The sequence below is a fragment of the Schistocerca gregaria genome, chromosome 8 (genome assembly GCF_023897955.1).
Source record: "Schistocerca gregaria isolate iqSchGreg1 chromosome 8, iqSchGreg1.2, whole genome shotgun sequence".
In the NCBI taxonomy this organism is placed as follows: domain Eukaryota; kingdom Metazoa; phylum Arthropoda; class Insecta; order Orthoptera; family Acrididae; genus Schistocerca; species Schistocerca gregaria.
The window spans coordinates 204,856,574-204,884,227 of NC_064927.1; the positions used below are offsets into that span (position 1 = coordinate 204,856,574).

Consider the following 27,654-nt stretch of genomic DNA (forward strand, 5'->3'; position numbering starts at 1 on the left):
GGCGAACAAGGCCCTCATAGGAAATAGACAAAACACACACTTGCATTATTTCCATTGAAGGCCTTGTTGGCCGAAAGCTCAGTCTTTTTGTTGTGCCTATCTGTGACTCAGCATCTCTACTATATGTTAGTAGCACATATTCTTTTCATGGTATTGTTACATTCCATCCTGGATTTTCCATTGTTAGAAGACTCAGATAAGGCATTTTCAAATTTATATGAAATTGAAATTGGTGATGGTGAGTTTGTTGCTAGCATTAAATGTCAGGGACTCAAAAGGAAAATACTTACAGTCATTGATTGGCGACTACATGGAGTGCTCTGTGCGCAATGACCATATATGTTAAATTAAAAGGAAGGTCAGCGTTGGCCGTAATATTGATGATTTATTGATGGGAAAATCGATTTTCAATCACATAGTGATCATCTTCAGTGCTGTGGTTACTGATAATAACTTGATACCAGTGCCCATGAGTTTAATTTTTACACCACAGCACAGATCACTATGTGACTGAAAATCGATTTTACTATCAGCTGACCTTCCTTTTAACTTACAGTATTGTTACCTTTGGGGACAGTGAACAGTTCACTGTGTTACAGAAGTACAGAATGGTTCTGGTAAAAATGCTATTTGGAATGCATTAATATATTGGGGTATTGAAGATAGTGTACAAGTTCTCTGCAGTGACACAGCTACCTCAAATACTGGCTGTGTTAATGGTGCATGCACAAAATGGACAGAGTGTTCATGTATTTCCCATTCCATCATCACATACATGAACTTGTATTTGAATATGAAGTACATGGTGCAATAAGCAGTCATGGCATATCAGTTAACACATTTGAGAGAAAACGGGAAAGTCATCATCAGCGTCAGCAATTTTCACACTGACAAAAAGCTTGTCGATTTTTTTTTTTTTTAATGAATCAGAAATTAAGGTGATGTTAGACTTTTAAGAAAGTGAATTAGAGAAACTAACAGTAACAGCTGATTGTGAACTTATAGAGGTCTGTGTAGTATTTATGGGAGGAGACTTTGGAGGGAAAAGAAACCAACAACAACAAAAAAACTGAAAATGTATGCTCCTGGAGCAACGCATCGAACAAGATATGTGGCAAGAACAATTTATTATTTAAAATGTTTCTGCTAATATCACAACTTGACCTCTCCACTGAAAATAAAAATGGACTCAGATGCCTCTCTTTTCATTGTAAATGTTTATGTCAATCCATGGCGTTAGTGCAGTGGAAGTGTAAAAGCTACTCATCTGGATCTCTTAAAATATCTTATATCATATGAAAAGATAATATTCCAGAATTTTAAAAGCAGCTGTAAGGAAATTTAGTCATCATTTATCAGAGCACTTGACTTTCTTATTGTTCTTTGATGATGAAGTAAATGGACAAACAAAAACTGAAATGGTAGCAAATTTGGACAGAGATAATACAGAAATGGAAGTGAGATATATTTCTTTTTGTGGAGAATTGGATGGACCATTATGCGGTAAGTTTAATATTATTCTGATTGCCATATATTTAATTCATTAATTTACATCTTCCAATTCACTCTCATCTCGTTTTCAGAGAACACATTAGCAGACTTCATGTCGCACAACAGCTGTGGCCTGTTCTCTTGCCTGAAGATTATGGACACTAGTTCTATTCAAGAATTCTCTTCCACATGGATGAGCAGCACTTCATATTCAGATGCTAAGAGGATAGTTAAGGATTTAAAAGCTGCTAATGTCTAAGGTGTATTAAATTAATGCAAGATTTTCACAGACTATTAACTGTAGACAAGAAGCAAAAGGAATCTGTATTGTGTAGTGTTCAAGAACATCGAAGACTGTATCCTGATTGCAGGGATGAAACTCTGGAAAAGAAAATATTCTCAGGAATATTAAACACATCTAGTCCCAAGAGTATTAAACACTCCCTAAAAAGCAAAGATATATTTTTGATTTTAGACAGTCTTCTATAACTTTGACACTGACTAAAAGCTATAAAACTGAAAATTCCCAATATTAAAATTTTTTGCTTTAGTCAGCATGGGTCAACGTCACTGTATTGAGACGACCTTTTTTTTTTTCCAGATTATATCTAATGAAGTAAAAAACGTAAAATTTTTAGAGGAAAAAGAAAGAAAAAATGGAGAGAAAAATAAGGGACACCCTATTGTCCTCACAATGAGAATTTCTTTAGTTATCAAGTAGCACTTTTGTTTATATTCCAAAAAGATTAAAATGTTGTTGAGATGTACTAAAGGAATTTACTTTCAATATAGGTTACTATATTACTGCTCACTGACTGATGTAATAAATTATGGTGAATTTGAGACCACATATATTCCCTCTTACAACTAGTAAACAAATTCTGAAGGAAAGAGAGAAATATAAAAACTTTGTACAAGTGTTCTTATTCAAATTATTTCATTAGCATTTTGTTTACATATGTACAGCTGATGTCACTGAACTTCCATTCATAATGAACTTATAACATTCTCAGAAGTTGGCATGCACTCACAGTTGAATAAACATAACACATTTCACAAGCATTCATCTATTTTAGCACTCCAGTTTTTTTGTGTAATTATTTATTTTGACCATGAGTGGAAACTGCGAGATTCATTGTGAGGGTGACTGTAGTATGGAAAACATGGGGGAAATTATAAATGCCCTATCTTAAAGCTGCAAGATAGGCAGCAGGAATAGCTTGATCAAAGAGCATGAAAGGTGATTTGTTGCCATTCAGTCACAGATGGAAGGAGTTACTAAGAATGAAGTCTAGCAATGGGTGGCTGAGAAATGGCGCCTTGTACTATGTCAGGATGGAGGTTAGGGGAAGATGAGGGGAAACAATCTGACAGTTTTGTTGTAAGTACCAGAAAGAGGTTACAGCTGCCAGGCTTGACTGAAGAAAAGTATCAAGCAGAAGTATGAAATGTGCAGGAGATTTAAATGTTGAGGGAAACTAAACACATCACTAATGGTAGAAAGAAAAAGTACTGCTGCTAAGTTTCAGTCATTCCAGAGGTGACTGTTACAGGTATACTTATAGACCTGTCCAAGGCTTTTGAGACTGCTGGCCATAAAATAATACCAAACTAGAAACATAGATAAAGAAGAACAGTTAATGAATGGTTCCAGTGATACCTGGAAAATAAGCCACAAAAGGTAGAGATAGCCACCCTTCAGGTGATGATAAACATTTAGTGAAGCATTTTTCAAACCTAAAATATACTAACCTAGGTGTTCCTCAGGAGAGTACATTAAGACCAGTTTTATTCTCAAAAACAAAGCCTTTACAGACAATATAAGGCATGGAGAAAAAATCTCTTTGCATTCTGGTAAAATAGTGGCATATGCCCCTCTTTTATGCTTACCATTGCTGCACTTGACCTGTCTTGAGTTGTACTTGATTTATATTTGCCTGCTAAATATGATTTTGTTGTTGTTATGTTTAAAATGACCTGTTGTGGACACCAGTAAAATTTTGTGAGGTTGGAAAACTATTCTGTATTTATAGACTATGTTGTGGATTTTTAACAGTGTCTACCTATGTTTTCTCGTGCTCATTGGTTAAATGTGCCTGTTACTGCATTGCTATGACTCAGGCATACTTTTCACTGCACATTTACATTTTGTGTATGCTGTTGGTAGTGGTTTATTTCACTGTTTTGTTATCAAAGGTTCAATTCTGCTCCAATATGTGTGTGTGTGTGTGTGTGTGTGTGTGTGTGTGTGTGTGTGTGTGTGTGTGTGATAGTTACTTAAAGAGTGCTGAATGATATTCTGTTGCAGAGCACTGTTTAATCATAATGAAAATAATCAATTATTGGCAATATAATATACATGGATAGATAAAAAATCTACTCACCAAGTGGTGGCAGAGGAACACACACACACACACACACACACACACACACACACACACACAAAAGGGTTTAACTTTTACAAGCTTTCGGGGCAGTGACTCCTCCTCCTGGCAGAAGAGTGACTCCTCCTCCTGGCAGAAGAGTCGAAGGGGAAGGAAGAGGGGTGAAGGAAAATGACTGGAGAGGTTTAGGGAAAGGGGTTGTTGTTGTGGTCTTCAGTCCTGAAACTGGTTTGATGCAGCTCTCCATGCTACCCTGCCCTGTGCAAGCTTCTTCATCTCCCAGTACTTACTGCAACCCACATCCTTCTGAATCTGCTTAGTGTATTCATCTCTTGGTCTCCCTCTACGATTTTTATCCTCCACGCTGCCCTCCAATGCTAAATTTGTGATCCCTTGATGCCTCAGAACATGTTCTACTAACCGGTCCCTTCTTTTTGTCAAGTTGTGCCACAAACTCCTCTTCTCCCCAATTCTATTCAATACTTCATCATTAGTTATGTGATCTACTCATCTAATCTTCAGCATTTTTCTGTAGCACCACATTTTGAAAACTTCTATTCTCTTCTTGTCCAAACTATTTATCGTCCATGTTTCACTTCCATACAAATACTTTCAGAAATGACTTCCTGACACTTAAATCTATACTTGATGTTAACAAAGGGGTACAGTTCAGAAAAGTCATCCAGAAACCAGGTCAGGGGAGGCTTACCAGACCTGGGGTCTGAGTGACTTTTCTGAACTTTGCTTTTCCTAAACTTCTCCAGTTGTTTTCCTTCACCCCTCTTCCTTCCCCTTCAACTCTTCTGTCAGAAGGAACCACTGCCTCCAAAAGCTTGTAAAAGTTAAACCTTTTTGTGTGTGTGTTCCCCTGCAGCCACTTGGTGAGTAGATTTTTTACCTATCCATTTACTGTTTAATCATTGTAAGATGACACCTGGATGAATGAAATAAATAAATAAATCATTGATGAGTTTTTTGTCCTGCGTATAGCTTTTTGTATGTGGTGATTTTCTTCTGTTGTTAATAAGTGATAGAGATGATTACTGAGTTTTACGATCTGGAGGTCTGTTTCTATAACACTAGGGTGGTGGTTCCCTTCAACAATGTGAAGTGAAGTCAGAGTGCGATCTGCAAATGTGAAATCAGTGCTGTTGTTTCGCAATGCTCTAAATACCTTTTTCTGAAATTTTTACATTTCTGTCCTACGTAGTAAATAACAATCTTTGCTGGTTAACTCTTGTGTACTTTCCTTCCTAAATTTATCTATGACTGTTTTGAATTTTTTTTTTCTATAACGTACTGTTTTATACATGATTATTGAATAAGAATCCGTTCATTTACTATAGAAAAACAAATTAAGAACTCAATACAGCAATTTATATCAAGGATTAAGATTTGATAATAATTTGCCCAAGGAGATAAAAAGAGACAACTAAAATACATTTATTTCAAAAAGCATTGAAAATGTACCTCTGAAATATTGTATACTACAAAATCAAAAATTGGTTAGAAAACCCAGATTAGGGGGAAAAAAATCCTCTGTTACATAACAATGACATTCACAATATAACACTTTTCATAGGAAAAACATTCGCACCAGATCTGTAAAGCATAATACTAATGCCTCACCATTAACTAGATCTCAGCACCTGAGAGAGGCAGAAGGGAAGATTTAGTAATATAACAGTGGCATCACAGCAATGTTGTGGCCCCGAATGTGATGTATGCAATGATTTCATTTTGAAAGACATATAATCATTAGTGAATAACTAGATTTTCCTTTGTTTAAGGCAAACCTATGATGTTTATCGATAGTATGAAAGCAAAAGAAATGGCTGCCATCCTAGAGACGACTTTGCATCCAAACTAGAACAACATTATGAATTTCCTAGCAGCATTCTCCAAATTTGACACTTCTCTCATAAGAAATTAATGCCGTATTTGCTTCGGTATTCTATGGCCATCATGTAAGATGCACACTACTGTGAACTTGCAGTAAGGCTATCAATCACTGAATAGTACTTCTTGCAAGGAACGAAAAATCAGAATAACAACATTTTGAACTATAAAATTCCTGGTGAAAATGAGAATACCCATAAATCGTAATAACCAGTAAGGAGAAGGGAAAGTGTCAGACATTGTCTGCTGGTAGGTATCACTCTAGCATTTGCCTGGAATGGTTTGGGTAACACACTGAGACACGATGAAAAAACTGAAATATCTGACATGCAGGTACAAAAATAAGGCTGCATTTTTTTGGGAACAACTTGAGCAGTTCATGACAGACACCTTTTACTTTCACTCCGTCAAAAACATATTCACATAGAAGAGAACTGCACTGAACAGGTCATTCATTTTCTCATAACTATGGGCTTTTTACTTCAACAAACAAAACAATATTGATCTAGGAATTGAACACAAAGATACTCAGCTGAGAACTGGTAATGGCCACAAATGCCATTATTGAAAGAACTCCAGCATCTGTAACCCAAGAAATCAATAACGGGGATAATTTGTAGATGAAACAGACTTTTAAAAAATCATATGTTGATTACTACATCAATATCTTAAATCTTTGTCTGCCAGTTTGATACCTCAAATCAACTCACACTTCATATGGTTTGCAGTGTCAAGATAGGTCCATGTCTCTAAATGATGGTAGTGATCAAATGGTAACAATAATAATAGCAAATCCATCTGTTTTATAAGCAGAGTTTTCCATGAGAAATATCTCAAGTCTGCCACACCTCACACTTCAGCGATGTTGTGGTTTTGAAGTCACAGCAACACAATACATCCGAGTCAAGGCATTTCTATCCTAATATTACATGTGGCATACTGTCAGCCAGAAGTAGCAAACTAGTCAACAATTGACACACTGCCCTTCAGACTAAATAGTTTTTGGGTTTAGCCTTGTCTACAGCCCAATGAGCACAACTTATAAAAAGTGGTTCAGGGGCCAGACAGAAAGTCAGCACAATTTACAAAAATCATATGCAGAAGTATTTACAGATCCCATGATAATGGTGAAGCAACCCAGGTCTTGGTTATACGAGAAGATCCCCTTACTCTTATCTACTGTACGTGGCTCACTGCTTCTGTGTCTAATGCCACTATGTGTTTATTTATACTGTTGCACTTTAATACTGTTATTGAAACAAATGAATAAATACATAAAAATAAAATAATGTTCTTTATTTTAAATTAGTGAGTGACTATGTTACTATTAAGACTTGAGCATATATTGTTGCTCAAATATATATAATCAGAAATAATTAGAGATAATTCTAATCCCTCACCGTTACACCGATAACTTTGCACCAAACTCTTTCTCCACGCTGTAACACATCATTTGCGTCATCTACTGCACTTTTGGAAATTTGGCTACGATGTATTAGCCCATTGTCACGGCGGCCTGGTATAGTAACAAAAGCTCCATAGTTATGAACTGAGCGCACCTGCAAAGAGAAAACAGTGTATTATTAGTTATTTAATGTGTCCCACAATCAAGAAATTGTTTGATCTTTCTGAACAAACTATGAGGGAAACTCTACATTCTAAGAACTTTCTACCTCACGCACAAATAACTGGAACTGAAGTTGTGTCAGTGTTAGCAAACAAAGACTTACGTTAAAAGTTTCACTTCCAATGTATTAAGCATGACCTATTGATTCATTTTTACGAGGGACCAAACTTCGGTAGGTTATAATTTACATACGTCTTTATACCAATTTTACATAAGATACTCTCTTGTGCATATAAAACTTACCGTATTTGTACCATGGAATAATTAAAAATATCACTTAATCACCATCAGGCATTTGTCACCTACAGCAAGATACGTGCCTCCTCTACACTTATTACACCCATTATGATCTTCAGCCCCCCTCCCCCTCCCCCATGAATCATGGACATTGCCGCTGGTGGGGAGGCTTGCGTGTCTCAGGGATACAGAATCCTGTACCTAGGTGCAACCACAACGGAGGGGTAACTGTTGAGAGGCAAGACAAACGTGTGGTTCCTGAAGAGGGGCAGCAGCCTTTTCAGTAGTTGCAGGGGCAACAGTCTGGATGATTGACTGATCTGGCCTTGTAACACTAAACCAAAACGGCCTTGCTGTGCTGGTACTGCAAACGGCTGCAAGCAAGGAGAAACTACAGTTATAATTTTTCCTGAGGGCATGCAGCTTTACTGTATGGTTAAATGATGATGGTGTCCTCTTGAGGAAAATATTCCCGAGGTAAAATAGTCCCCCATTCGGATCTTTGGGTGGGGACTACTCAGGAGGACGCCACTGTCAGGAGAAAGAAAACTGGCGTTCTATGGATCGGAGCGTGGAATGTCAGATCCCTTACTCGGGCAGGTAGGTTAGAAAATTTAAAAAAGGGAAATGGATAGGTTGAAGTTAGGTAGAGTGGGAATTAGTGAAGTTCGGTGGCAGGAGGAACAAGACTTTTAGTCAGGTGAATACAGGGTTATAAATAGAAAATCAAATAGGGGTAATGCAGGAGTAGGTTTAATAATGAATTAAAAAAAAAAGGAGTGCAGGTAAGCTACAACAAACAGCATAGTGAACGCATTATTGTGGCCAAGATAGACACGAAGCCCATGCCTACTACAGTCGTACAGTAGAGCATTTGCCCGCGAAAGGCAAAGGTCCCGAGTTCGAGTCTCGGTCCAGCACACAGTTTTAATCTGCCAGGAAGTTACGCTAGTACAAGTTTATATGCCAACTAGCTCTGCAGATGATGAAGAAATTGAAGAAATGTATGATGAGATAAAAGAAATTATTCAGGTAGTGAAGGGACACGAAAATTTAATAGTCATGGGTGACTGGAATTCGAGAGTAGGAAAAGGGAGAGAAGGAAACATAGTAGGTGATTATGGATTGGGGCTAAGAAATGAAAGAGGAAGCCTGGTAGAATTTTGCACAGAGCATAACTTAATCATAGCTAACACTTGGTTCAAGAATCATAAAAGGAGGTTGTTTACATGGAAGAATCCTGGAGATACTAGAAGGCATCAGATAGATTATATAATGGTAAGACAGAGATTTAGGAACCAGGTTTTAAATTGTAAGACATTTCCAGGGGCAGATGTGGACTCTGACCACAATCTATTGGTTATGAACTGTAGATTAAAACTGAAGAAACTGCAAAAAGGTGGGAATTTAAGGAGATGGGACCTGGATAAACTGATTAAACCAGAGGTTATACAGAGTTTCAGAGAGAGCATAAGGGAGCAATTGACAGGAACGGGGGAAAGAAATACAGTAGAAGAAGAATGGGTAGCTTTGAGGGATGAAGTAGTGAAGGCAGCAGAGGATCAAGTAGGTAAAAAGACAAGGGCTAGTAGAACTCCTTGGGTAACAGAAGAAATATTGCATTTAATTGATGAAAGGAGAAAATATAAAAATGCAGTAAATGAAGCAGGCAAAAAAGAATACAAACTTCTCAAAAATGAGATTGACAGGAAGTGCAAAATGGCTAAGCAGGGATGGCTACACGACAAACGTAAGGGTGTAGAGGCTTATTTCACTAGGGGTAAGATAGATACTGCCTACAGGAAAATTAAAGAGACCTTTGGAGAAAAGAGAACCACTTGTATGAATATCAAGAGCTCAGATGGAAACCCAGTTCTAAGCAAAGAAGGGAAAGCAGAAAGGTGGAAGGAGTATATGGAAGGTCTATATAAGGGCGATGTACTTGAGGACAATATTATGGAAATGGAAGAGGATGTAGATGAAGATGAAATGGGAGATATGATACTGCGTGAAGAGTTTGACAGAGCACTGAAAGATCTGAGTCGAAACAAGGCCCCGGGAGTAGACAACATTCCATTCCAGTCCTGATGAAACTCTACCATCTGGTGAGCAAGATGTATGAGACAGGCGAAATACCCTCAGACTTCAAGAAGAATATAATAATGTCAATTCCAAAGAAAGCAGGTGTTGACAGATGTGAAAATTACTGAACAATCAGTTTAATAAGCCACAGTTGCAAAATATTAACATGAATTCTTTACAGACGAATGGAAAAACTAGTAGAAGCCGACCTCGGGGAAGATCAGTTTGGATTCCGTAGAAATATTGGAACACGTGAGGCAATACTGACCCTACGACTTATCTTAGAAGCTAGATTAAGGAAAGGCAAACCTATGTTTCTAGCATTTGTAGACTTAGAGAAAGTGTTTGACAATGTTGACTGGAATACTCTCTTTCAAATTCTGAAGGTGGCAGAGGTAAAATACAGGGAGTGAAAGGCTATTTACAATTTGTACAGAAACCAGATGGCAGTTATAAGAGTCGAGGGGGCATGAAAGGGAAGCAATGGTTGGGAAGGGAGTGAGATAGTATTGTGGCCTGTCCCCGATGTTATTCAATCTGTATATTGAGCAAGCAATAAAGGAAACGAGAGAAAAATTTGGAGTAGGTACTAAAGTCCATGGAGAAGAAATAAAAACTTTGAGGTTCGCCGATGACATTGTAATTCTGTCAGAGACAGCAAAGGACTGGGAAGAGCAGTTGAACGGAATGGACAGTGTCTTGAAAGGAGGATATAGGATGAACATCAACAAAAGCAAAATGAGGATAATGGAATGTAGTCGAATTAAGTCGGGTGATGCTGAGGGAATTAGATTAGGAAATGAGACACTTAAAGTAGTAAAGGAGTTTTGCTATTTGGGGAGCAAAATTACTGATGATAGTCGAAGTAGAGAGGATATGAAATGTAGACTGGCAATGGCAAGGAAAGCGTTTCTGAAGAAAAGAAATTTGTTAACATCGAATATAGATTTACACGTCAGGAAGTCATTTCTGAAAGTATTTTTATGGAGTGTGGCCATGGTCCGAAGTGAAACATGGACGATAAATAGTTTGGACAAGAGGAGAATAGAAGCTTTCGAAATGTGGTGCTACAGAAGAATGCTGAAGATTAGATGAGTAGAATAGGATTGGGGAGAAGAGAAGTTTGTGGCACAACTTGACTAGAAGAAGGGATCGGTTCATAGGACATGATGATAATAATAGTAGTAATAATAATAATAATAATAATAATAATAATAATAATAATAAAGATTTTATTGTCTTTAGGCCATTACAGCAATTGACAACGTCAAATGAAGTTACAATTTATAATACAGTGTGATAAGGTATTGACTACTGAAATATTTTAGCTTATATTACAATAAATGTACAATGGGTCATCTGTTGGATTACTGCATTTTACAGTTGAAGAATTCATTGATATCATAGAACGTGTGGGCAATAAACCACTCATTCAACCGAGCAGGGTGGCGCAGTGGTTACACTGGACTCGGATTCGGGAGGATGACGGTTCAATCCCGCGTCCAGCCATCCTGATTTAGGCTTTCCGTGATTTCCCTAAATCGCTCCAGGCAAATGCCGGGATGGTTCCTTTCAAAGAGCACGGCCGACTTCCTTCCCCATCCTTCCCTAATCCAATGCGACCAATGACCGCGTTGTCTGGTCTCCTTCCCCAAACAATTCACCAACCAATAAACCATTCATGCAGTCTTTCTTTGAACGTGTGTTCAGGAAGATCCTGTATAGAATGTGGCAGCTTATTATATAGTTTGTGCCCTGTGACTTCATAGCTATTTATTGATTTTGATAGTCTGTGGTAAGGCGTGTATATGTGTTTGATGCTTCTTGTGTTGTAACAATGGACATTTTCTCTCTGTTTCACATCTTGTAGGTTCTTCTTCGTAAAGATTAAGACATTGTATACATAGAGGTTTATTACTGTCATAATTTTTTGTTTAGTAAATAAGGGTTTGCAGTGAGCCTTATCTGAAGATTTTGTAATTATCCAAATGGCTTTCTTCTGCAATTATAGGATGTCATGTATACGACTACAGTTACTCCACATGATAATGCCATAGGATATTATACTTTGGAAAAATGCAAAATAAGATGATCTGATGTATGTTTCAGGTACACAATTTCTGGGTTGTCTTAATAAAAAAATGAGTCTAGATAGCTTACTACTAATATAGTTTACATGTTGACCCCAGGATAACTTTTCGTCTAAATAAACTCCCAGGAATTTAACAGAACTAGGGTCATCAGATAGTGGCTTGTCTCTTAGAGTGAAGATTATCTGCTGAGTTTTATTTTCATTTAGCAGGAAACCATTTGCTCTTAACCAATATGCTGCATGAGTGAGTGTATTTTCAGCACAGGTTTTAAGATCATTAAGATTGTTACTGCTATGAAGAAAAGTCATATCATCTGCATACAACACAGTGGTGGATCTAATAAACAAGGGGAGGTCATTGATCATAATCAGAAACAGAAAGGGCCCCAGTACAGATCCCTGAGGCACACCTACTTTAACATTTTCTATGTTTGACATTTCCTTACCAACACAAACTACCTGTTTACGGTTGTTGAGATAAGCTTTTAATAGTCTGAGACTGTTTCCTTTGATGCCGTAGAATTCTAGTTTCTCTAGTAGTGGTGTGTGCTCAACACAGTCGAAAGCCTTGCTTAAGTCACAGAATGAGACCTGAGGAAAGCTTTTGTTCGCAAAAACTTTGAGGATGTAACTGACTACCGTGTTGACTGCATCAGTGGTCGACAGATTCTTCCTAAACCTGTATTGTGTAGCATTAATTATTCCTAGATTCTCAAAGTGAGATGATAATTGTTGGTACATTATGCATTCTATTACCTTGGAGAATGAGGGTACTATTGAAATAGGCCTGTATCTAGATGGTGAGTCTTTATCTCCTTTTTGTATACTGGGACGATCCTAGACAGTTTTAACTCATCAGGAAAGTATCCCTCGAGTAAGCACTTGTTTATGCAATGGGTTAAAGGGTACAGAATGCAATCACACACTTTTTTTTAGCAGGTTGCATGATATGCCATATATATCTAAGCTATCAGATGATTTCAGTTGTTTTATGGCCCCTTGCACATATCTAGGCGATACTTTAGAGAAGGTTAGCATGCTTGTATTTAGTGACTCTCTACCCCAATTTTGGGAGAGTAACTGTGATGGACTAATGTCTGGTTTGATAATTGTGTCTCCTATTTCTTTCTCTGAATTAATTAAAAAACTCATTGAGTGTTTGTGGTGGGATATTAATTGTGTGTTTTTTAGTATCTGTGGCAGCACTGTTAATTACTTTCCAAGCAGTTTTGTATTTATTGGTGGAATTATGTATGCTGTTGGCATTGTAGGTTTTTTTGGCTTGCAGGATGGCTTTTTCTGTATTAATTCCTGCATTCCACATAGGCTGATTTGGCACAGTCAGACTTCATACTATTGTATATGTTGTACAGTAACAAAACTTGTTTCTTTAGATCTGTCAGCTATTTAGTGTACCATATATTTTGCCTGTTTTGAGATCTGGATTTGTGGCTGCTGTCCATTATTTTGATTTTCTTTATGGGAATACTATGATTAAATAGGGTCAAAAATGCATTAAAAAATCTATCAAATATTATTTTGACTGGCAGGTCATTACTTGACGTGTAATGTCCATCGACACTACAATGGCCAAACCAGTCTCTGTCAGCAAGGGAATTACGAAATGTGTTAATTTTATCCTCAGTTACGGCTCTGGTAATCACAACTGTTGGGACAGGTCTGTTTGCGTTGCTCCTATTGAGGGGAATTTTACTTGCATAATTTAGAGATACGGAGTCATGGTCAGAGAATGGGAACAATACAACTTCGCATGTGTTTTCAGTGGTCTTGAAGTTTACGAAGATGTTATCTAAACATGCTTTGTTTCTTATGGGCCTGTTATTAACATGATGTAAGTTGTATTGTCTTAGTTTTCCAGATCTGCAACACTACCCTTACATTTAGTAACATCAAAATCAGCATTCAAATCACCTCCTATTGCAATATCATAGTGTAGCCATTAAATGTTACTTAATTCACTCAATAGCATGTCCATTTTTTCTAAAAATATGTTAATGCTTCCCTTTGGTGATCTGTACATGTATACTACTATTAGCTTATGACTATTAATGATTATAGCCGTAACTTCAAAGTGCTGTTCATCACACAAGGAATTTAGGTCTAGTTTGGTTATTGTACAATTGAGTGACTGGTTGGAATACACCACCTCTAATGTCCTCTTTCCTACAGTAGCTATTTACTATAATAAAATTGTCAAATTTGGCAACTGCAAGTTCATTCTCATTAGTCCAAAAAATTTCAAACTGGTTAACAAGACCAAACTCATTCATGATAAGTTCTTTATCTTTCAGTCCTTGAACGTTAAGGTAACATATTTTAAGACCCAAGCTCTTATTGCTTACACACTGAACACTATGGTGATTGGTTTTCAAACCTTTTTCAGGGCTTATCATTTGGATTTCTGCCTCTTGTTGCCTTTTAATAAAAAATTGTTCACTTGGAGTGGTAGCACATCTACTGTTGTATGCCTACTCTTCCCTCCTTGTGATGATATTGTAGGTGGGGCTGCTACTACAGGAATCGATGAAACTGCTGTTATGGTGGGTGGAGGCACTGTTGTGGCATCTGGTGACTGAGGAGATAAGATGGTTGCTTCTTCTTCTGCTGCTGTTGAATCTTGCTGATGAAGTGTGATAGGTACTGCTGCTGCTGCTGCTGCTGCTGCAGGCATTGTTGTGGCAACTAGTGACACTGGAGATTTGGATGTTGCTTCATCTTCTGCTGCTGTTGAATCCTGTAGATGAAGTGTGGTAGGTACTGCTGCTGCAGCGTTTGTTGTGTGTGTAGGTACAATTGCTGCTTCCACCTCTACTGCTGCAATAGAAATAACCATTTCTTCAGGCTCTGCTTGCGTCAAGTAAGGAATTGAAAGAGCAGCAATTACTTCTCAATTACTTCTTTGTTGTCAGATGCTTTCAGTATCATGCTGATGTTTTGACACAGAATCTTCTTGCCTCTGTTATTAAGGTGAATGCCACGTCTCGTGTAACTGTCTCTTTGCAAGGAGTCCATACTTATAAAATATGCATTTTGGTAGGCCCTGCAAATATTTGAGTATTGCCTGTTTGCTTTTATGATTTTCATGTTCACACATGACCATTCTGAATGGTTGTGCCTGTGTGGAATTCCGACAACAAAAACTGATTTCTCTTCTGTTGAATTTAGTATTGCCTTAAGGTTTCGTGTTGCACTGTGGAGGTCGTTTTTATATAGATTATTGGCTTCAGCTATGGCGACAATATGTCGATCATTTTCAGTTTCTATGTTTCTAATGAGTTCTTGGATGAGTGCACCTGGTTTGACAATACTAGTTGCTTGTATACAATGACTGTAATATAGTGTTCTGAGACATCAAGGGATCACCAATTTAGTATTAGAGGGCAGCATAGAGGGTAAAAATCGTAGAGGGAAACCAAGAGATGAATACACTAAGCAGATTCAAAAGGATGTAGGTTGCAGTAGGTACTGGGAGATGAAGAAGCTTGCACAGCACTTTACTGTCTCCCACCCTTACTCTGCTACTGCTATCCCTACCCTTCCCACCCAAGCCGCCTCCTTACCCCACCACTTAGCCTGCTTCTCCCATCATGTGCAGCTGCTCGCAGCCTGGCCTCAGTAGCCCGAGACAGTGCTCATGCGTGTGTGTGAGTTGTATTTGCATGAGTGTGTTCGTGTATGTTGTCTAATTCAGAAGAAGTTCTTTTTGGCCAAAAAGTTACGCTTGACAATGATTTTGTTGTTCCTATCCGTGACTCGGCATTTCTGCTATATGTTGAGTACCAGTCTATTCATTCCATAATATTGTCACCAATCAAAGTAAATATATATTAAGCTACCCAGAGTAGATTTACAGCTGCTACTTAATATGAGTGAGCAAATAGTAGGTTTTTTTCCTTTCTTTTTTTTCAGAGCACAATGTTCCTGGTAAGTTACTATGTTACATTTAGATGGTGTGCCCCAGGAAAGTGTTTTAGAATCAGCAATGTTTATGTTGTATGTTAATCATGTTGCACAAAATACTGTCACAAATTGATGCGTGCAGTGTGGTATACTGGTCAGCATCACTGGCTGGTGTGTTGTGGATCACCAGTTCAAATCCGACAACCAGCAACATTGGTTATGTAGTATTTATTATTTCTGAAAGGGTTCTGAAATACCTTATGTTTATACATTTTGAAAAGCCATCATTCTGGAATATTCTACGATCTCTCCATGTAGTATTTCAGTTCTGTTCTGACTTTACTCTGGTGTTTGTAATAAACATGCCTTCAGTACTAAGTGTTGTATTTCACTGATGGGCCTGCTTTCTGGTTTGGACTCGAGTGTGGTTATGACATGGCACTGTTTTGTGGCAACACCGGTTACTTCAAAACATCTAAATCATCGTTGCACCTATAAGGCAATGTAAAGACGTTGTCTATGACGAAAGGAACCAAAATACAAGCAGTACACCATTCCCACGGTCTGTTTATCGATAAAACAAATTGATTTCAAGCCAGCAGTAAATCAGCTGCACATCAGGTATCTCTCAGTGTTCTGTGGAGATGGTTATCAGGACTTGACAAAATGGCTGAAACGATTTCCTCAAACTGCCAGATACAACAGATGGTGTGACGTGATATGTACTTTTACTTGAAATGAACAGCACAACAATGCTGCAAGACCAATTAAGAGAAACTCAATAGTTGGGGCAAATTCCATGTCGAATTGAAGAAAACATTTGGTGACAAGTGTGATTAGTGGGAGAACAATTTAAGAACAGGGCCCAGTTCCAAAAGGAAATGACACAGTTCTACACACAGAGTGTTTTGGCCCTATGCCACATAGTGAATCCAAATATGACAGAAACAAAAAAATTCTCACATTTGATGAAAGGAGTTGCAAAAGACATGTAACAAGCTCTTCTGGTATGGGATGTCGTCACAACTGAGGAATTCATAAAGTGGTACCAGTGCAACTGGATGTGAAATCAGATGAAAGAAGTGTGACCAACTCCCAAACGTGGTCCCTATGGCAGCTATGGATGACCATCGTGACCTCACCTCTCTCATATGTCAGGTAGCAAGAGAACAAATACAGCATTTTCAGCATTTTATGACAACCAGGACTAATGGACGAAGCTTGCAAGAGACAGCACCCATGAATGTCGACCAGATATGTTGCGGCAATAGAGAATGTTGGAGGGGAGGTGCATCAATGTTTAGAAATAATTTCAGTCACCAGTTAAACACACCTCATACTTACATCATAGGCCTCAAATGACAATGCAGCATCTGACCAACACAGGTACAACCAACTCCTCCACAAATATTAATATTCTGCAGAAGGATAGACATTTGGAGAACAAAGACAATATGCTGGTATGTTTCCATTGTCAATGCCCTGGACACATTCTACACTAAATCTACATTTACATCTATATTCTGCAAATCCAGTGAGGTGTATGGTGGGGAGGTATGTCCCACTGTACCAGATATTAGGGTTTCTTCCTGTTCCATTCACAAATGGAGTGTGGGAAGAATAACTGTTTGAATGCCTTTGTGTACGCAATAATTAATCTAATCTTATCCTCACAATCCCTATGTGAACGATACATAGAGGGTTGTAGTATATTTCTAGAGGAATCATTTGAAGCTGGTTCATTAAAACTTTGTTAATACACTTTCTCGGGATAGTTTACATCTAGCTTCAAGAGTCTTCCAGTTCAATTCCTTCAGTATCTCTGTGACACTCCCCCATGGATTAAACAAACTTTGGACTATTCCAGTGCAGCTCCTTCAGTATCAGTGTGACACTCTCCCATGGATTAAACAAACTGTTACCATTTGTCCTGTCCTCCTCTGTATATGTTCAATATCTGCTGTTAGTCCTATGTGCTATGGGTCCCACACACTTGAGCAATATTCTAGAACCAAATGCACCTGTTATCTGTAAGAAATCTCCTTTGTAGACTGATTGCAATAAACCAAAGTCTACCACCTGTTTTACCCACAACTGAACCTGTGTGATCATTCAATTTCATATCCCTACAAAATGTTACAGCCAGGTATTTGTATGAGTTGACCGACTGGAACAGTGACTCAATGACATTATAGTCATGGGATACTATGTTTTTTTGTTTTTTTGTTTTATGAAGCGCAAAATTTTACATTTCTGCAAACTCAGAGAAAGCTGAAATCTCTGCACCATGTTGAAATATTGTCAAGATCTGACTGTATATTTATGCAGCTTCTTTCAGATAGTACTTCTTCATAGATAACTGCATTATCAGCAAAAAGCCCTATTTTACTATTAATATTGTCTGCAAGGTCATTAATCTTCAACATGAACAGCAAGGAGACCAACAAACTTCCCTCGGGCACACTCGAAGTTACTTCAACATCTGACGATGGCTCTCCATCCCATGTGTTCCCTGTCCTCCCAACAAAAAAGTCCTCAATCCAATCACGAATTTCACTAGGTACCCCATATGATCATACTTTTGACAATAAGCATAGGTGCAGTATTGAGTCTAATGCTTTTTCAGAAATTGAGAAATACTGCATCTACCTGACTGTCTTGATCCAAAGCTTTCAGTATGTCATGTGAGAAAAGTGTGAGTTGGGTTTCACATGATTGACATTTTCAAAATCCAAGCTGGTTGGCTTTGAGAAAGAGACGCAGAGAAAGAAGAAAACTGTTCAACAACTATTATGCCGAAAGATGTCAACCAACACCATAGTCTTATTCACAGCATTCAACCTGTAGGACAAAGCCCTTCACAGTACCTGTATCAGTTTGTTCCCCAACATGCCATAGCTGTTTTCCATCATACTACAGAGGTAGCAACCATTAGCCTAGCTGTTGAACTCAGGAAAACTAAGTGAGGCAACCATTTGTGGAAGTGAGGCTGTAATGTCGAGATATCTCATTGATATCATCGTCTATGGCCAAGCTGTCTGAGTGCTAATCAATTTAGGGGCTTCTTTTATCAATTGCCAGCTAAAGAATACATTTCGCGATACGATAATGATTATGCTGAAGGTTGGAAATCAGAAATCCGACAGGAACATGTATTGAAAGAGTTACTGTTAATGACAGAAGGCAGCCTTTCGAATTTGTCTTTTTAACAGAATGTAGTCACAATGTTTTTCTTGGATAGGACTTCTTGGAGTTGTCACAAGCAGTCATACACTGGAAGATCAGAGCTCCAGACTGATGAAGCTACTTCAACAAGTACATGTAACAAAGATTGCTCTGGACAAATGTTTTCAGATGAAGACATTGTTCTGTCATCATTAATGAGTTGATTTCCAGTGGTCAATCTAGATATTAAGTTAAACTCTGAAGCTTTCATCAATTGCAAAAGCTCACTCTGGCTCACAAAACAAATGTACAGGCCCAGTGATGACCATAAACATTGCAGGAGTTCAAGGAGAAATATGCATTGCTAACTGTTATGAGCAGGTACAGCTCATCTCGTAAGGTATGTAAACAGGAATGCCAAAACCAGCTGTGGATGGGAAGTGATTGGACATAGAAAATGTGATGAAAGAATTAAGAACCAAAGCTGCACTCACTTTCTCCCAATCTCACCTGTGACACACAATCTCACAGGCCCAATCCTGAATGAGAGTGTTAAAATGGTTGAATGTGTTCTACAACTGTCTATTAAAACACAAATAAGATAAAAAGAAAAACTAAAATAGTTTTATAGGAATTTGTGGTTGGCTGATCATTTACAAAAAATATAGATGAGTCAGCCACCCTGAAAACACATTAAAAAAGGAGCCCCAAAATTTTATGGAACAAGCTGGACATTTCACAAAATCTTCAAATATGTGCGACATTTATGTCATTGTCAGTTAAAAATAGGTGGTTAATTAGTCATGAAATGAGCTGTTGCACTCTTGCCAGTATTCAAAATACAGTCTACTAAAATGCGGAGCATCATGGATGTGTGCCATAAGCACAACACACAGGAGGGTCCTCTTACCATAGCAAGAAGCCAGGAGTCAGGGGACTGTGTCCTACTTGAAGATGAGAGAGAGTGACCTCATCCTGTCTGCATGGCCGGTAGGAAGCATGCCATGGCTGAGTTGCGGTCTTTACCAGGCACAGTTTTTTATTGTCTGTCACTTCCAGCCACTCTTCTTCCCACCTGTTCACGACTCTGTACCTCAACCATGGAGCAATACCATGTTGGAGGATGACAAACTGAATGAACTGAGGATCGTGACTACATCCACCATTTTGTTCCCCTTAATACAAATGTGTTCTTGCATGCAGCAGAAACACACCTCTTTACCTAGCCTTTGTAAGTAGAGGACATCCTGGACTACTTTATCTATTGGGTAAAGGAGTAGTAGAGAGTCAAGGGCACCCAGGAAGCCAGAACAGATAGGGAATTTAGCAGGCATGACACATCTCATCCGCTTCAGTGCCCTCAAGTTCATGTATAATTCAGCACTGAAGACAGTGAAGTCTTGAGATAACTGTTTCTGGAGAACACGATCAGGAATAACAACACAGCAGCCAATCGGATTCCCTTGTTTAGTCTCACCCCTGAATACAGCTTACTTGTGGTGCTCATTTAAACTCAGAAAATATCACATTAAAGACATAAGCAGGAGTGCAATCTCTCCTGGACTCCACAGAATGTAAAATTACCTTGACCTCTGCAGTGATCAGGGAGACAGTAAGTTATAACCCCGGATTTGGTCTGTACTTGTCCCTCACAAAGTGACTACAGCACACGCTTCACGCAGATCCCAAATGGCCTTGTTGCTCGATGATGACTGGAGAAATGGTATTCAATAGCTGGTTGAGCAAAAATGTCTGTCTTGGCTCTCATACGTATTGTATATTACCTATTTTTCCCTATAGCGGACCCCTATTTTTCTCAGAATTTCAAATGTCTTGCACTACTTTACATTGTCTAACACTTTTTCCATGTCAACAAATCCTATGAATATGTCTTGTTTTTTTCTTTAGTCCTGCTTCCATTATCAACTGCAATGTCAGCATTGCATCTTTCATGCTTTTACCTTTCCTAAAGCCAAACATTGTCATCCAATACATCCTCTATACACTTGACCCCTGGGCAAATAGAGTTTGAGACCCTTAATACATTATCATATTGAAGTCTCACATTGGAGAAATGGGCAGGTAAGTTGTTCGAAAAGATCTCTGAGAGCCTCAGAATTTATCGCCCTCTGTAGTGGTAAATAGACAGCAGATGGTAATCCCTTGACCCATATGAACTTCAACAGCAACTATTTGCAAGTCAGTAACCAGAGATAGATCAGAGGGTGGTATCTGTTACTGACAACACAGCGATACCTCCGTTGGTCATTTCTTCAATCAGGCCACTCTTGCAATAGAGGGTATAGCCCCATAGCATAAGGGGGTAAAAAGCTTTAAAATTAGTTTTTTTGTAAACACAAACACAGGGGACGTACCTGTGCTAGGATTTCAGTTACTCCACATTCATTCCAAACCCATTGATGTTCCACTGATGTATGGGAGTCATATAACAAGTGGATTGCATTTTCACTTTGTCTCTCCGCAATGGTGGGAGCCTGCAACAGGTGTAGGCTCAGTCTTGGGGCAAGATGGTTGCCCCAGACAGACTACTTATTCCACTGGCTTTGAAGCAGAATCATTCGAACTGTGAGGTCGAAATCCACTGACAGTCTGATGGTTTAGTGCCTGTATTTGTCTGCCACTGAAGTTTTTCATTTGGATTTTGGCTGGGAGGCTTTGTAACATGCAACAATAGTGACAGTGCTGATCTGTTTATCAGATTCTGCCTCTGAGAGTGCTGGGAGCTCACCACCACTGGCAACTGTGCCTTTTTCTGATGTTCTAATGGAAGTTATGGGCTTCAACATAACAGCATCTTTACAAATGGACTTAAAAATAACAGTAGTAGTGCGAACACTAGCAACTTCCATTTATGTAGAGACATCGGCTTTTGGAATACACTTTCCACGAGTTGAAGCGAAATAAGTAGTGAATGTGGAAGGCTGCATGAATTTATACATCTTTTTGGCCTCACCACAATCACACAGGATACACTTGTTTATTTTCAGCTCCCATATTTTACTTCTTCAAGGTAGATGCTGCAGTCCCTTCTCCAGAAAGGGGGAAGCCCAAACAAATTTTCACACTTCAGAGGAACTGAACAAATGACTCCTTTGTGAGTCGCTTTCCCACATTCCCTGCAAGTTGTTTCTTCCTTATATGCTAGATTAATGTACCCAAAGTACTTGCATTTAAAGCAGCGCATTGGGTTGGAGATATAAGGCCACATTTTAAGTGAAGGAAACCAGCCTTGACATGCTCTGGAAATTCCGTACTGTTGACAGTAAGGATTAAGGAGTCTGATTTGACCAGCTCACTGTCTACCCTTTTAATTATGTTTTGCATCTTGATGATACCTTCTCGAGTCCACTCAACTTTCAGTACCTCATTGGGAATATGCACCAAATGTCTGCATGATGCAACACCTTTACTGTAGTTCAAGCCATTATGTAGCCCCTTGTCGATTGCATATTCCCAAGATATTTAGCTTTCTGGAGGCTTGTTGCTTCTTGGGAACTTGAAGTTTTGACCAATACCCCAATTGTAGAATCGTATGATAGATTTTACTGTCAGCAATTGCCTGTAAACCCTTCTGAATGTAGAACTATACCCTGTCCAAAATTACTTTAGATGCCAAGAACAGAAGTGGTAGGGAGGGAAGCCCATATGGCAGGCCCCGGTCACTTTCCCCCCATACTATACTACCTGCAGCTGCCCTTAGCTTGCTGACCTGTGTGATCATTGCGTCCTGTGGCTTCCTGTGTTTCCGTTTTTACAGTTGTAGGAGTTATTCTTTTATTTGTTGTTACCATTATTTGTTGTTGCCATTATCTGTTGTTACTGTTAGTCATTGTTTCTGTTATTTGTTGTATGGTACTGAACAATGTCACTGGGAAGTAAGTCAAAAATTATAAGTAGAAAAGTTCAATGTCTTTGTCTTGACCTGGTGATTGCCATAAAAATGGCAGCCAAGAGAAATGGCTTGCACATTACATGCCTACTTTAAGAATGAAAAACTTAACTGCAGCCTACTGGTCTCAACAGAACTATTGCAGATTTGAATACAAACGAAAACACTGTCCTGAAGATTTGGAAGGAAATGTTTGACAAAGAAAAGGAAACTGAACAACCATCAAAACTTAACAGGCCTGTAAAAAATCATATCGGTAAGTGGATTAGCAAAATCTATTTGTTTGCAGAGGATGCGATTTGTCTTCATGTTTATGATTATCATCGCAGGAAGGAACATCTGACGCTCAGGAAGTTGTTGGTCATACTTAAAGAATCAAAACTTTTTCAAGGCTGTTGCACATCCCTGTCCACTCTTTTACACAACCTTGTGTATCACTATGGGCATTTATGAGGGTTGTACCAAAAGTAAGGTTCCCATATTTTTTAAAAAGAGAAGACATTGTTTATTGTTATTAATTTATACATTATTGAAAACTTACACTTTTGCAAATTTTTCAGTATAGTCTCCATTTTTTTCGACACACTTTTGAAGACGGTGCTCCAGCTTTTGTATTCCTAAGTTGAAGAAGTCTCCGGTCAACCCATTGAGGAAGCATGTGACCTCTGATCGGACTGCATCATCGTTCTTGAAGCATTTGCTACCAAGTGTTCCTTTAGCTTGGGGAAGCTGGGGTCTAAGTCCCGACTGTATGGAGGATGGGGCATAATAGTCCATCCAAATTTCTTCAAAACCTCCTGTGTTTGACGAGCGATGTGGGGTCGAGCATTGAAGTGAGGAAGCACTACTCCCTCAGTCAGTTGTCCTCTCCGGCGATTCTGGATTGCTCGCCAGAGTTTGGTCAATGTTTCACAATGTCTATCTGAGTTTATTGTCATCCCAGGTTGCATGAAATCAATGAGGAGTACCCCCTCCCAATCCCAAGACACAGTTGGCATAACCTTTCTTGCCGACTGCGTTTTCTTGAATTTCTTTGGTGGCGTGAACTGGAGTGACACCACTAACAATTGTTGTTTTGTTTTGGGAGTGTAATGAACACTCACGTTTCATCTCCTGTGACATTAGAGTCCAGCAACTTCTCCTTGTTGCCTCCCCCCCCCCCCCCCCCCATTGTTGAAGAAACCTGCAAGCACTGTCAAGGCGTTGCTTCTTGTGTCCATTACTCAGCATTCGAGGGACCCAGCGAGCACACCTTGTGACAACCCAATGTTTATGTTAAAGTTCTCTCAACTGTGGCATGGGATGATTCAGGAATGCATTCAACAAGTTCACAGACAGTGACCCTCCAATCTTTGAGGAGCTCACTGTTGATCTTCTGGACAACGGTGGTCTTCCACTCCGTTCTTCATTGTGAACTTCCATCAAACTCTCAGCAAAAGCCCTGCAACATTTGTGGATGTGCTGACAGACATGCACTCTTCACCATAAACCTCAGTCAGTTGCCACTGAATCTCCATGGGCGGTAACTTCTTTGCATGACAAAACCGGAGTACTGCTTGAACCTTGCACTTGGCGGGAGCGGCAATCAACACTTCCATCTCTGACTCCTGCCAAGCCAACACTGAGCGACGTAGCGGATTGCAGACAGGCAGGCTTGAGAGTGGAGGAACTACTGCGCATGGCACTGTTGTCGGATTTAGCCTATCACCTTCCCTCGAGGCTGTAGCTCATTGGGAACCTTACTTTTGGTACAACCCTTGTATATGGTTGTAACCTGTGATGGAGAGGGAGCACATAGCTGCATGGGCATGCTGATTTTTAAGGGACACCCAACGTACGAATATCAACCAAGTAGCATGACTTGATGAAATGTGGGTAATTTTGGTCACCACACTGTCAAGCAGAATTGGACAGATGACAGCTAAAGGAAGAATGACAATGACCTCTGGTGGTGGTGGTGGTGGTGGTGGTGGTGGTGGTGGGGAGGCACTTATTCTTCTTTATGCAGGAGGTAACTCACAAGGTTTTCTCCCAAACTGTCTCCTGCTTTTTAAATAAAAGAAAATTGGAGATTATCAATAAGAAATGAACATGTTACATTTACAAAGTGGTCCAAAAATTCACAAATACCAAATTTTGGAAAACCGTCAACAGTTGTTCTAGATAATGCTCCTTACCATTTACTTGTTGACAAGGCACCTACCATGGCAAACTAAAAGGAAGCAATGATTGACTGGCTTCAGTGTCATAATGTCAATGTCAGTGATGACCTTAAAAAGATGGAGCTTGGTGGAAAAAATATCTCTCCATAAGCCGCAGTTCCCCTATACAAAATCAACAAATTGGCAGAAAAACATGGACAAACAGTCATTAGGCTACCACGTTACCACTGCCAATTCAACCCAACAAAATTACAGAATTAATATGGGCCAAACTTAAAAGTTATGCTGTCAGGAATAATAATAAATTTACCTTCTCTGCAGTCAAAGCACTCACAAGAGCACTTGTCAGGAACATCCTGTTGAAGACAGGAAGAGTGTAGTCAGACATATGCAGACCATCATGGAAAGAGCATGACAATGAAGCTCTTTTGGAAAATTCAATGGAGGAGATGATTATTTCATTAAATGATGACAATGACAGAATCCATCACAGTAACAATAGTGGCATTGGTGAAGTTTTTCCAATATTCCCGTACAAATGGAAAACAGGTAGATTCAGCTATATGTTTGGCGGGTGCTGTTTACATCTTTAAGTACCTACATAACAAAATTATATCACTCTAAGCTTTGAAATTTTATAACACAAAATAAACATTACTGTTTATGATATAACTGCTGTAATACAGAGGTCCCGTTATTTGTATTGCTGTTGTTCTTTCTAAACAATAGAATTTGGTATATTTAAGATATGGTTTCCCACCATGATAAACACGGTTAATCTTATTTTTTGTGGTGTTAGAATTAAACAGGTGGATCAGAAAAATTGATAACAGTTTCATTACAAATCTATAGACATCTTGGAACAAATAAGCCCTTGGTCACAAATATTAAGTCAAAATTATAGACATCTGTTTCTCACGTTGAAACTGTATGGAGACCTGATCAGTAATGGACATGTGAGTGGACCATTGTCTTTTAACTCAGATTTTTTCACATTAGGGATCTCTGACAGAGTTATGGTTTTGAAAATATGAAGTATTCTTAAGATTTCATTCACATAATGTATCCATTTAACTTTAATAACAAAAAAGTTCCCGCATGTAGAAAATTCAGTAAAGTCTTAAAAAAATGCACTTTTTTAAAGTGTCATTGTGTCATCTTAATAATTTGTTGCCACAAATTAAACTAAAATCAAACTGCAGTGTAACTCTTCCAGAACACATGGATGCAATTTCCATATTTATAAAGTAAATAGTTTGCCTGTTTGCACAAGCTGAATAAAATGTAAGATTGTGTACGCATTCCATGCAGGTCGTGGCAACCTTGTTCTACACCTCCATATGCTCCTGGTTGGTTGGTTTGTGGGATTAAAGGGACCAGACTGGACGGTCATCAGTCCCTCCCGCCCCCCCCCCCCCCCCAAAAAAAAGCACCCAGAGAGGTGAAAAAACGGACAACAGGAAAAACGGCAGACGACACATGACAAGAAATACTCAGACAGAGATGAGACAAAACAAATTAAAATCACACAGAGTGTGATGGTGGTTGGCCGACCATAGAGCTAAAAAGGAAAAGCCCACCAGCGAAAACACATTAAAAACTCAGCCTAAAATCTTAGGCCAAAGGCCAGAATCAACACAAAACAATAAAAGAAAACAGAAACACTCAGATTAAATAATTAAAAACCCCCTGCCCGAATAAAACGTAAAACTAAGCCAGCCATAGTAGGGTCATCAGTTAAAAGGGCAGGGAGCGTATCAGGCAGCGCAAATGTCTGCCTGAGCACAGCTAACAGCGGACAAGTTAATAAAATGTGCACCACCGTCAAAACCACCCCGCAGCGACAGAGATGCGGGTCCTCACGATGCAATAAGTAACTGTGTGTCAGTCGGGTGTGGCCAATGCGGAGCCGACAAAGAACAACTGAATCTCTGTGAGTGGCTCGCATGAATGACTGCCACACACGCGTCGCCGCCTTGAGAGAATGGAGTTTGTTTGGCATGGGCAGATTGCGCCATTCAGTGTCCCAAAGCGAGAGAACTTCGCGACGTAAGACTGCCCACAAATCAGTCTCTGGGAGGCCAATGTGCAGGGTGGGTTCACTGGTGGCTGTTTGCCCAGGCGGTCAACATATTCATTGCCCGGGATACTGACATGACCGGGGGTCCACACAATGACCACAGAGCGGCCACAACGGGCAAGAGTATGCTGGGGCTCATGAATAGCCATCTCCAGATGAGAATGAGGGAAACACTGGTCGAGAGCTCGTAAACCGCTCAGGGAATCGCTACAGATGACGAGGGACTCACCTGAGCACGAGCGGATATACTCTAGGGAACGAAAGATGGCGACCAGCTCAGCAGTAAAAACGCCGCAGCCAGCTGGCAATGAATGTTGTTCATAGTGGTCCCCTAGAGTCAGAGCATAACCGACACGACCAGCAACCATCGAGCTGTCAGCGTAAACAATGCCAGTGCCCTGATACATGGCCAGGATGGAATAAAAGCGGCGTCAGAAGGCCTCCGGAGGGACTGAGTCCTTCGGGCCCTGTGCCAATTCGAGCCGAAGGCAAGGGCGAGGCACACACCAGAGGGTGTATGCAGAGGTGCCCGGAAAGGAGGTGGAACAAGGAAAAAACCCAAGCCCGGACGGGGCCGACGTTCTGGCAGACAGACGACTGACTG

The 27,654-nt window shown here is 39.4% G+C and overlaps 1 protein-coding gene across 3 annotated transcripts in view; it reads right to left on the reverse strand.

Annotated features, from left to right (window-relative positions):
• The window catches only part of LOC126284141 (zinc finger CCHC domain-containing protein 17-like), a 56,539-nt gene that overhangs the window by 17,935 nt on the left and 10,950 nt on the right, over positions 1 to 27,654 (reverse strand). For all 3 annotated transcript variants that reach the window (XM_049982858.1, XM_049982857.1, XM_049982859.1), the window contains exon 2: positions 7,175 to 7,333. In XM_049982858.1, the coding sequence (XP_049838815.1) occupies positions 7,175 to 7,333 (159 nt within the window). The remainder of the gene's footprint in view (positions 1 to 7,174; positions 7,334 to 27,654) is intronic.